Source organism: Artemia sp. Qi Xiang Cuo, chromosome 2 (genome assembly GCF_049724085.1).
Source record: "Artemia sp. Qi Xiang Cuo chromosome 2, ASM4972408v1, whole genome shotgun sequence".
NCBI classification, from domain to species: domain Eukaryota; kingdom Metazoa; phylum Arthropoda; class Branchiopoda; order Anostraca; family Artemiidae; genus Artemia; species Artemia sp. Qi Xiang Cuo.
Window position 1 is genome coordinate 72,040,946 of NC_142795.1, and position 12,603 is coordinate 72,053,548.

Below are 12,603 nucleotides of genomic sequence, written 5' to 3' on the forward strand. Positions count from 1 at the left end.
CATTAGGGGGGGGGGCAAAGCATAGCATTAGGGGGGGGTATATTAAATATGTAACCTAACCTAGATACCTCCCCCCCCTAAACCCCCAAAAAACAACTGTTTAAATATCGTAAACGCAATGAAAACTACGCTTTGCATCCCATTTCTCAATAGCGGTCTCTTGAAAATAACACGTCTGGCGGGTTTCGTCTCTCATTAGTATATAGAAGCTATATAGTATATAGACACAAAAAAAAACTCAAAAACGTATAAAGAATTTGTTTATATATATTTTTGTTACGTTTTTACGAGTCAGACAAACATTTTGGGGCAGGGGTTCAAACCCCTTAACCCCCCCCCCTTCTCTGGATACGGCCTTGTCTGATACTTAATACATTTGTTGCAATCGCTGGACCATATCGACTTCCTTGACGGTACGGACCAATCATGATTGGGACAAAATATGGCAGTACCATTAGCTCAAAAATTGCAACAGGTAATTTTATCTACCTATATAATTGCTAAGTATACACATCTCCCAGCCAACCACTAATCTTCAATCTGAAAAAAAAACCAAGTGGCGTTATACAGCGGGTACCTGAAGCCAAGCGAGTATTTTTCACCATATACATAGTCAATAAGTTTAATTAGAATGGTGACAAATATTAAACGTAGTTTTGGTATGTTTACCCTGTTTTGCCTCACGGCTGGTGGATCGAGCAGAAACTTTCAGGGAACATTTTTCCTTAGGGGAAGGTTTGGTAAGGGAACATCGACATTTTGTGTCGGGGGAAAGAGAATTTTTTTTTCTTTGTTACTCAGAAAAAAGTATATGCTCCGGTTTATATTTCTTTTTATGCCTGTCTGCCAACAGATCCTGCTGCGAGTGTACTATGTACCAAAATGATGCCAAATTGTTCAGTTACATACTATAATCTTTATAGATTTTTCTAATTTGATCTTCGACTAAAAAACTGTTCGCAAAAAAGGGTCAAAAACATTATTTTCTGCTGTAAAGTGCTTAAAAATTGCTGCAAAGTGCTGAAAAGGAACGACAAGTTCAAATTACTTATGATTTATCCATTTTATTTGTAGACGAACAGCATTGATCTCTGGACCATTTCCGCAAAGATTGATGAAAGCTTTGACTTCGTTAATAGATCGTCTTTGCCTGTACTGGGGGATGTAACTGAGCTTCAGGTAAGACCCATATTTGAGCCGTTCAGAAGCCAAACCAACATGATACATTTCTGACTAAAGCCCTTTTTTAATCCTTTCCTGTATGAAGATTTCGTCAAGTTTAAAAAACATTTAGGATTATTACGCAAAAAAGGGGTTTAGGGCAAGAGCGGATCCAGGATTTTTGTTCGGGGGGGGGGGTTAATAATTTTCGACTAATTTGACTAATTTTTACTAAGGTTTTACTAATTTTCGACCCGGTCAAAAATTCCGGGGGGGGGGAGGGGGTTCAAACCGGGTAACCCCCCACCTGCATACGGCCTTGGTTTCGGGAGTTAATAAGTTACATTATACAGACTTATAGGATGGGACGAGGGACAGCTTGCCAGGGGGAGACCGATAATTCTGGAAAAGCTCCTTCAAAAACTGAAATGTTCACTAAAGCTAAATATGTGCTTTTTAAACTTTTCTGAAGGGGTTCTCATGATATACGAGAGGGATGGGGAGTCAAAGGAACATTATTTTCGGATTTCTGTTGTATCTTTCCGGTTGTTCTTACATAGTTTCTTTTGATATGCAGTATGACATCATTTTGGAGCTAATTCCTTTGCTCAAATCCATGCAAGTGAGAAGACGTTTAAAGTCTAGAACATTTATAATGTTATGTGTCCGTAACAAAGTAATTGTTATATTTTCTCTTGATTTGGGTATCCAAGGTATGAACGAAACGACTCTACTATTTTGTGAGTAAGTAAAAGTATAAAATCCAAAGTTATTTGAGTTATACCTGAAATTGAAAAATACTTTCATTAACTTTGCAGATACGACCTGAACTGCTTTCTCTTACTCTTTATTTTACTTTAACTTTTTCGAAGTCTGAGTAAAAATTAAAATCTATCATTGTAAATTATTTGGGCATTGAACTCTTTCAAAGACTAATAAAATAGGCTGCCAGAAACATAGAGTCAGGGAGGTAATAAATATACTATCCTCCTTTGACTGACTGTATATTAAACAATATTAAATAGCCAAGGCTCAGGGTGTTTTTCACAATTAAAAATAGTTTGGAAGAATAGGAAGATAAGTCTGTAAACCAAGATTAGAATATTAGAAGCTACAGTGACGATAGTAGTCAAATATGGCTCTGAAGCATGGGCGCTTCGAAAAGCGGATGAAGATTTGTTAGATGTTTTCCAGAGAAATTGCTTAAGGATTGTTCTGGGTACCCGGCTGACTGACCGTATTTCAAACAATAGGCTGTACAAAAAATGTGGTTCAATCCCACTTTCTAGGGCTATAATAAAAGAAAGGTTGAGATGGCGAGGGCACGTTGTGCGGATGAAGGATGACGGATTGCCGAATATTTGTTTTTTTCGGCCAACCGTCTAGGACTAAACGGAAAACAGGCCGTCCGCGTCTGGGGTGGGAGGACTTCATAAAGAAAGATTTAAAGGAAATGGGAACTTCGTGGAAGGGTGTAAAAAGGGAGGCTTTTAATAGATTGGGGTGGAGGAGGAGCGTGCGTAGCTGTGTTGGCCTCAGGCACCTTGGTGCTGCGGTGAGTTGTTAGTAGTAGTAGTAGTATATTAAATAATAACTTAAACGAAGAATGTGGTTCAATTCCATTTTCTAGGTTTATAATAAAAGAAAGATTTTGCTAGGCTTTGTCACGTTTTGCGAATGATAGAATGTCAAACATCGTACTTTTTGGTCATTCATCTTTGGTCAGAAAGAAAGCAGGTCGTCCCTGAATGGGATGTGAAGCTGTTAGAAGAAAGGATTTAAAAGAAATTGCGACTTAATGGGAGATATTAAAGAGTGAGGCCTTGAAGTGATTTGGGTGGAGAAGGAGTGTGTAAAATTGTCTTACTTTCAGGCGGCTGGGTGCTCCACTGAGTTATTAGTAGTGATGAAAACATAAACGAAGAGGTGAAGTTAATGTTAGACGTATTTTTAGTTGATCACTGGAAGGTTATTAATCTGATTACCATGTTATTTCAAACGCTTACAAAAGCTTACAAAGTTTTCAAACACTGCAAAAAAAAAAAAATGTGAAAAGAAGAAGAAGAATAAAGTATTACCTTAAAAAAGCTGAAAAAATGACGTTTTTCTTACAGAAATAAAGCACCGAGCTTGTTTAAGCTTATAAGAAAAATAAAACTGCAGACTAAAATGTATTGAATTGGTGAATTGCTATTGAAAGGCTTATAAATTAGAGACTTTTATTTTGTGCAATTTACTTATGGAATCTTCTGCTCCAAAGAAAACATCTTGTGTTTGGTTTTGTGTAAAGTGCTAGTTTTTAGTGTTCTATAGATTTTGGAACATATTCCAAGTATATCTATTTGAGGTCTGTAGGCATATCTTGCGTATCTGTGAAAAAATAATTTTTGCTCGTTTCAACTTCGATTTTTATTTCCGTAAGAAAAACTGTTTTTCTTTAAACAAATTTTTTCTCGCTATTATTTTTTTTAAGCATACACGATAAACCTTATAGATCATAGTAAATGATTTTTTGTTAAAACAAGACGCTAAATATAGGTTTTACTTTCTACCCTCCTTAAACTTTCCCATAGATCACGTGCAACTTTGTCACATAACAAAAAAGTCCAGGTGGTATGTTGTCACCAGTATCGTTGAGAATTTACATATGAAAAATTCAATTATTTTCATGAAAATAAAAATAAATAAATGACACTTTTTGATTGGACAGTTTTTTTTCGATACATGTTTTTTTCGCTCACCAAGGGGGCTAGAAGGAGGAGCATAGAAAAGTAGGATTATAAACCTCCAGTGAAAGATTTTCAACCTTTGAGATTATAATGGTACCCTTATTGTTCTTCCCAGCCTTTCCACTCCAAAAGGTGCCACATGGCATTCAAGGGGAGTTTACAAGAGGCACGCAAAGAAAGACAGTAAGTTTTAACTGAGCCGTTACACTTTTCTCTGAAATCTTACGGTAATCTGCTAGTCGTGACAGAAAAGAGGGTAGAATTAAAAGATGAGACACCACCCTGACCATGTAAAAAGAGTTTTTGATCTTTTTTCTAAATGACAAGGTCTGAGACCTAGAAATAAGGGTTTAGGACCATGTCAAATATATTGGCAGTTTTTCAAGTTGATGGTTAAAAACCTCCCGTATATCGTTTTAGGCCATGCCAGATTGATTCCCTCTATTAGAATTTATGTTCCTCAGCACTTTGTTAAAAATTAATGTTTTATGGCACAAATTGGTACAAAACGCCACTTTGCTGTGATATGATCTCTTTTGTCACTGTAAAAAAAACTAGATATGACGATATCCTTTCAAATGAGCCCTCTCCCAACATTCTACTATGACTGGTTTGATACTATCACCCCTGAAAAAAAAGGAGACACATTAGTGCTTCCCATGCAAAAAACGTGCTTTTCCTTGTTATTCATGGGTGGGAAATGTAATTCTCCTTTGACAGAATTTTTACAATGGTTATCCCAATTATGCATTTTCCGTTTTGATCCGACGCCATTTTTGGGGGTTTCAGGCCCGCTCAAAATTTGCACAAATTTTGTTTTTGCGATAAATAATTACCACTAAGTTTAATTAAAATAATAGTTACCATTCCCGAATCAGCTTCAAGTGGCATTTTTTCTCACTGAATAGTTATTTTCTCAATAGCTCTTTACTAGGTTGAAGCTGTCGCCACAACCATAAAAAATATGCATTAATGCTCATGTACTGTACAACAGAACTTAAAAGACCATAATTGAGATGGTGTACGCTATTCGTCACATTTTCTTTAAAATTGTGCGTAAAAACACCTGGTTAGTGGTTGACCAAGCCCCGGCCGGAAACATCACCTGAATAGAAAATCGCCGAATGTAATTTGACATAAAGATGTTTTTTTAGAGGATGGAACAGAAAAAATGTTAAGTGGAACTCTTTTTATTTTATAGTTTCACATTGCATATTTTTGTATTACCATATATAGTTACCTTAGACCTTAGATCCGCCTATATGTAGTTAGAAGAACCATTTTCCCCTGAAGAACATTAGAGCGTTTTGTTTTTGACAAATTAAACTACTGTAACTTGATACTTATTTTTTGTTTTAGCTGAATTTTTGGGGTCTACTTTGAATTTCAAGGCTTAAAAATAGACAATACATTTGTATTAAAATTATTCTGATAAAATGGCGGTGTCAGCTTCTTACAGCAACAAGTAACACATTTTCAGGTGACACTGATGGGTCCACATATGTCATTAGTTTTCCTGTAAAACCTAAACTCCTAATAAAAGCAAGTCTTCCTTCATTTATTATGTGTTTGCATTGTTTACCAATTCTTTCTTTAGTCTGATGATCAAGTTCCATATTTCCTAATTGGTTTTGAATTGTAAGCTCATCAATTTCAGCTATTTGATCATGTTCTTGGTTACTTCCATTCGACTTTAGGCCACAAGTATACCAGCTAGAAATTTTTGTGAGGAGAGAAAAATCTTCGCAGTTTATGCCCTCCTGAGAAAGGAAATATTTGCCACAATAGGCTGACCACGAACATCTATGGTGACAACAAATTGCTAAGATGATTGCAATCACCTTCTCACACTGGCTAATACTCTGGAATGCAAGATCAGTTGCAGCGCCGCATAAGTGTTTGGCAATCACTATGACACCTTCACTATTTTCAATGTGTGGCAAATTTGACAAAACTATATCTGATAGGTCTGCTCTAAGTCGCTCAAATATAAATTCGTCCAACGTTTTAATTCTATGATCAAATTTCCGTCTTTGACTAGCTCTATCCACCAGTAAGAAAGCTGTTTTGTTTTTATCTACGGTATTCTCTGTTGACAAGACTTGAGCTATTGAATAACTAAGTTGACCTCTACCTGAACCTAGTTCAATGTATGCATAACCTGTATTTAATAGATTATAGTTCTTCATTACTTGAATTATTGATGCATTTTGATATAAATGCTTCCAAGCCTTAGCATTAGGCTGCAGTTCTTCAATTTGTTTTTGAAAATATTCATGTATGCCCTGAGAACTACTAATAGCACTGCATTTAAGATGCAAAACTCGCCTGATGAAAGTAGTAAGGTAATCATCACAAAAATCACTAAGATGCTTTGGTGTCTCGTTCATTTCATCATTAGTAGAATTTATGTTTTTCACTACATATGCACATGTTCTAGGTCTTGCATTGCACTTTTTCAAGTGTTTCTCTAATTTATTTTTATAGCAGTTATGTTTTGGGTCCAAAGGGCAGGGAATTCTTTGATCGCCATGATTTTCATCTTGAAGGCAGTGTTCTGGGCAGTACAAACCATTTTTCAATCTCTGCATTTTGCATCGTCTTTTCTTCCTGACTACAACAAATTGACACTGGTTCTCGTTTTCAAGGCGATCTGACATTTTCCTGAAAAAAATACTTACAAGTTTTTGTCTCTTTACCAAAAAAACGAGATAGTTTCATTTCTTTCAGACAGTTGTCAATAATGTACTGTTTATTCTTATATTTTCTTGAAATCTTACAATACGTTCATATTGTTTCCTACAATTATTCTATACCTGTAAGTTTTTGTCTCTATTGAAAACTCATTACTTACATTTCTTTCAGACAGTTGTCAATAATGTACTGTTTGTTCTTATATTTTCTTGAAATCTTAATATACCTTCATATTTTTTCCCTATTGTTGGTCTATACCTATAAATTTTTGTCTCTTTCCTGAAAACTGATTACTTACTTTTCTTTCAGACAGTTGTCAGTACTATGCATTTCTTCTTCTATTTGTTAAAACTTACAAGAATTAATACATTTCAACATTTCTTGAAATTTTCATAATTTTCCCTATTGTAGTTCTCATTTGTAAAATTACTTTATTGATACACATTAATTTCTTGTCATAGGAAATATTTTCATTCTAATACTGTTCTTTGACTATAATGCAGTTGCATTAAAAATACTTCTCAAAAAAGAAAATTTCATTCACTGCTTCTTCTGAGAGGTTTAGATGTTGTATGTAATTACCAAATTTTATAGAGTTTGGACTCAGACTCACATATGCATTTGGATTGACATAGAAAAGAAAGCATATTTTGCGAAAAAGGTCATAAAAATAATAAATAATAATGTTGCAAATAAGGTCAAATGCTCATAAAAAAGGTCATAAAATAATAGCAGGGTTATAGCACAAAATAAGGTCACAATAATAATATTAAAGGTCATAAATGGAAAAGATCATAAATAAGATCATCAAAACTGAAACTTAACAAAATTTTTAAATGGGATTTACAAGCCAAAAACCCTAAATCAGCTAAATTTTAAATGCAGTGTTTTCTCTTTCAAACAATTAAGAAAACACAATTTCTGAATTCTAATTCATGAAAACATTGTTTCATTATGAAAAACATAATGAAAAACTAATAATAAACACAGTTGAAAACTTTGCTTAAAATTAATTACTTATTTAAAACTATGTTATCTAATATTAGCAAACTTTTTGTTTTTCTAGCTAGTTAAAAGGATTTTAATTTTGTCACCAGTTCAAAATATACATGCTTACTGAAGTTTGGGCTTACCACTTAAAATGAAATCATAAAAGTAACTTCCACTGGGAAGTCCCCTTTATAGTGATTTTCTGATGGAAATTGTTGCAAATCCAAATCTTTTTCCTGGAAAAATTCAAATAAAAGAATAAATATTTATTTGATGGAAACTCATACTTTCTAAGCTAAATCAATAAAACTTGTCATATATATATATATATATATATATATATATATATATATATATATATATATATATATATATATATATATATATATATATATATATATATATATATATATATATATATATATATATATATATATTTACTATAAAGGGGATATATTTCTATAAGATATTTTTCTTATATATATGTAAACAAGCAGCTGTGTATTTTTTATGTATAAATTTTTTCTTGAAAAGGACTCTATACTTTATTAAAAATTGGCACCCTGGGATTTTCTGGCCTGAAAAACAATCTAGATAGGTCATGCATTTGATAAAGTTCATATTTAAAAAAAATCATGTAAGTGAGGTCACATTTATATAAATTTAAAGAGCATAAATTACTTCATTTTTCTCCCAGCAGTGGTTGTATCATTTTTAGTATCTATGGTACAAGCAAAATTACACAAGATGATAAACTGTTTTCAACAAAATTTGTAGTTAGAAGACAAAGCAAAATTACAATGGAATGAAGCAACGTTTTAGTTTAGTGTGTGAGTCTGTGATTGATAAACAGGAAGGAGGAATTAATATTAAGTATCTATAACACCTGCAAAATTACAGAAAATGATCAATGACTCTGAACATCTAAAGAAAAAGGCATGGAACAAGAAACAGCTGCAAATCACATAAACAAAAATTTTGCATAATAAAATTGTGTCCTTCTTTACTTTTTCCAGTTTTCTTCTAGTTTGATACCTTTTTTGTCTGAAAATTTTTGTGTTATTTGATGTTGCTTTCCATTTATTTTGGTAATAAGGAGACACATTATTTTGTATGGCAATGGAGCTCTGCTCTCCATTGGCTCAGTTGTAATTTTGTTTAATCAATATATCTTTCATGTTCTTTCAATTTTGGTCCTGAGCTTGGGATCTTGAGAAATGTATATATGTTAAACATTACCCTAAAAAGTAAACTGCACTTAAGTGTTATTATTATTAAGTATCTAGGTTTTTTATTTCAAATGTTATTTTTTCACAAGTGAGACTTGAGATACTGTACACAATAACCTCAATACCATAGAACTTGTCTAGGGTGGGAGGACATCATAAAGAAAGATTGAAAGGAAATGGAAACTTCATGGGAGGGTGTAACAAGGGAGGCTTTGAACAGATTGGTATTGAGGAGGAGCGTGCGTAGCTGTGTTGGCCTCAGGCGGCTTGGTGTTGCAGTGAGTTGTTAGTAGTAGTAGTAATATAGAACACTTAGATTGAAATGTGTTAAAATATTGTTTTAAATAAAATATAATGATTGAAATGTGTTAAATGTCACATTAGGCTCCATTTATGGGTTATTTCATGGATTTGCAAGTGAAACTGTTATTATGTTTGTAAAGAACATAGCATACACAGAGCCATTGAAAGGAAAAAAGTCCAAGCTTGCTAGCTGTCCCTGCAGCTGAGGCTGTAGGGTTGCCCAATTTGATCAAACTTTTCATTTTATTGGGCTTTTATTCTTATATTTGAGTCGTGAGTTGGCGCTTTAATCAATTTTTACCAAGGACCACCAACCCTAGAAATGGGTCGGAGCCTACAAAAGACATCAAGTAGCCTAGTGTATTCATCCTATCCATATGTTAGTAATGGAAGCATCTCTAAATTTTCTTTAGTTCTTTATAAATAGCAAGTATTGAATATGTTTATCTCTTGTTCGATGCTTAGTCAGCGAAAATAAAGGGGTCTGGAATTTTAACTTACTAATTATTTTGACTTGGCCACGCAGATGCCAGTTGAAAATATTGCCTTTTTTACGCCATCTAAAACATACTTCAAGATCATTACTAGGACGATAACCGAAAATCGCTAAAATATTGCTGTGAAATATATATATATATATATATATATATATATATATATATATATATATATATATATATATATATATATATATATATATATATATATATATATATATATATATATATATATATATATTAAGCATGTATATATATATTTTTTTTTTCAAAAACCAAACCAAATTGAAACTACTAGATGGACATTGTGTTTTGTAGGATCTAAGACGCGGGCGCATTTTTACATCAGCTTTCCAACTAGGACTTCTCTCTAGATTAATGTTTATTTCACATTGGCTATTTATTGTATGCTTCCCAATGATTCTTAAAACAGGAATGGAAATTACACTAAAACAAAGAAGTTTGTAAAACTGGATCACAGTATAAAGCACAGTTTATAGAATTATCCAGTAAGTTTATCGCAGATTATTTGTGGTCTTCATTCTCGGTACGAACAAAAAACTCCTCCCACTTCTTTCTGCATTAGCGGGTTAGTCTGTTATCATCAATCAATGAGAAATGGTTACAAAGTGCATTATTCGTAATAGCCGTTGTCTCCTTGTTTCGTGTCCAAGACAAATCTGAATTGTCTACCCATGAAAAGATCTAATGTCGCTTATTTTTATATCTGCAGAAACGTTTTCTGGAGCACTCACACCTTGGTTCGGGTTTTTATAATGGGTGAGATAGGGTATGATCATACTGCTAATTCTATAAACTGTGGTATAAAGATATAGCAGTAAGATTTCTAATTTGTTAAAATAAAATGAATACCTATTAGATTTTACTGCAAAATGTTCTTGATATTGAAGCTCAAATTGCTGAAAGGTTCTTGGCTTTGAACTTAAAACACGCCATGCATTTCTAAATAATATTCTAGCGTATAAGCTTACAAGTTTTTACTTACAATGTTTCTGCACTGTTTTGACTTGAATATTTGGTTAAAAATGTCTTATTGTCCAACCGACCGGAAAAACATCACTTCAATCAAGTACAGACAGGGATTCTAATACTTCTTTTATCTCTTCCTTGCGTCCTGTTTTTTATTTACTGTGTTTTGAAATTAATTTATAATTTTATTAATTTAATTAATTATAATTTATAATTTTATAATTAATTTAATAATTAATTTATAATTTTATTCATTTAATACTTTAAGTATATACTCCTCTTGGTCAGACCAAAAGCTTGAGATGTATTGAAAGTAGGTTCTAAGTTTATTTATTTTTCCTATCATGTATAGACAACATACTGACAGACACGTCCAGTGAATGACTGGGTGTATCCGTTACATTTATGGCTATGATCAACTTAATTTTCCAGAGCCGTTTATAACTTATTTGGCTAATACGGCTTCGCCATTTTTTTTTTTTTTTACGAAGAGCTCTCATAAGAAAGAAGAAACGTGATTTGGAAAAGCGATCATTTTTATTTAGACGCTTAGAGTTGAAAACAAGCAGCATAGTCGCATTTGAGGTCTCCTTCATCTTTCCCAAAAGCGGGCCGAGCTAAAATTAAATTAAAGCCTCTCCACTTATCTGATATGATTTTCAGATAGTAAATGCTTGATCTGATTCCTCTTACATGGACATTTGTAGACGCAAATTAATTCATAGAAACTTCCGTTCGTAAACGCAAGTTAGTGATAGGATTATTAACAATAATAGTAGGAATAAAACTTTAATTGCTTAATGGTAACTTAAGAGTTACCATTGTATGCAAGTAGTGATGTTCTTGTTCCCTCCTCCAAAATCTCTCGACCTTGAGTTTTGCATTTTGTTCTTACTACTCTCTTCTCAAATGTTTTCTCATGCTACTTTGATTAATTTTGAACTTGTTTCTACCAGTTTTCGTCGTAGTTTTTCCAGGTAAAAATATAGTCTAAAACAGCAAAAATATTGCCATTATTTTCCTATGCTTTATTTTTTGCTTTCTACAACAATTTTTGCTTCTATATCAAACATGTTACGATTGTGCATTTTTGAATTATAAAATTACATGGTAAACATTAGGTGTACCATATTTTGGGTACATAGGGATTATTTTAAACTCTACGTACGATGGAATTTGTGTAGTGTATTTTTTTTTCTTTTTTGAAGTTGTATCTGTGAATTTAGTTATAATTTTTAAAAAGAGTAATCAATGAACTAGTTGTTGTTTCTTAAAGCTGGGGATAATAGTTTTCATGGGGATTAATAAATCCCCTAAACTTTACTTTAAATAAAGTTCAAATAGGGATAAAATACATTTAATAGACAGTGATGATGATAACAGTGATAGAAATTCACAAAAATACCAGATATTTGATCACATATGCAGTGACCGTCATCAGTAGTAAAACTTCTATCATTTTTAGAAGTTTTCATCAGTAGTAAATTTCTATCACTGTTATCATCATCACTGTCTATAAAAAGGATTTTATCCCTATTTGAACTTTTATTCACCGTCATGGAAAGGCAGTGTGGTCTCGGAAATTATCTACCCCGAAACTTTAATTGGGCCAAATTCAAACGAATATACAAACCTAATCGATAAGAGCTTGTTATAAAAAGGACATCTGGACCAAAGACAATGAGTAACTTTTAAGAGTGCAAACTGGCGCTAGTATATGAAAAAAAGAGCATACCAATGCTTATTACAACACTATCTTTTGCCAATTTACAGCTTATTACTGCTCTATCATTTACGACACTATTTTTACCAATTACACCAGTTAAATTATTTTTTTATTATTATTACACTGAAAAAAAGCCAAGAAATGCCAAACGGTAAATAATGTCTATGATTTTTTTTTCGTCAACTCTGGTGTCAAATCCCGCTCTTGCAAGTTACGTTACCCATATTCTTTGACTTGGACGTAGAAAAGAAACCTACACGAAAATGTGAGCCTGAAATGCATTT

At 32.8% G+C, this 12,603-nt stretch overlaps 2 protein-coding genes across 3 annotated transcripts in view; one reads left to right on the top strand and one right to left on the bottom strand.

Annotated features, from left to right (window-relative positions):
• Nup43 (nucleoporin 43) overlaps nucleotides 1-12,603 on the top strand; it is a 63,748-nt gene that overhangs the window by 24,290 nt on the left and 26,855 nt on the right. Inside the window, exon 2 of the mRNA XM_089108255.1 lies at nucleotides 1,075-1,179. Coding sequence (XP_088964381.1) covers nucleotides 1,075-1,179 — 105 coding nt within the window. The remainder of the gene's footprint in view (nucleotides 1-1,074; nucleotides 1,180-12,603) is intronic.
• On the bottom strand, nucleotides 5,297-9,681 carry LOC148955580 (tRNA:m(4)X modification enzyme TRM13 homolog). Of its 2 annotated transcripts, XM_089108253.1 has the most exons (3): nucleotides 9,608-9,638; nucleotides 7,718-7,810; nucleotides 5,297-6,554 (listed from the first exon to the last, which is right to left on the bottom strand). In XM_089108253.1, exon 3 carries the CDS (start codon nucleotides 6,548-6,550, stop codon nucleotides 5,336-5,338), a length of 1,215 nt encoding a protein of 404 aa, XP_088964379.1. In that variant the 5' UTR covers nucleotides 6,551-6,554; nucleotides 7,718-7,810; nucleotides 9,608-9,638; the 3' UTR covers nucleotides 5,297-5,335. The 2 variants fall into 2 exon arrangements, with proteins under 2 accessions (XP_088964379.1, XP_088964380.1); XM_089108254.1 differs by lacking the exon at nucleotides 7,718-7,810 and having other exon boundaries at nucleotides 9,608-9,681.

Coding starts and splice junctions, on each gene's coding strand:
- LOC148955580 (XM_089108254.1), bottom strand. CDS start 6,550: ATGTCAGATCGCCTTGAAAACGAGAACCAGTGTCAATTTGTTGTAGTC.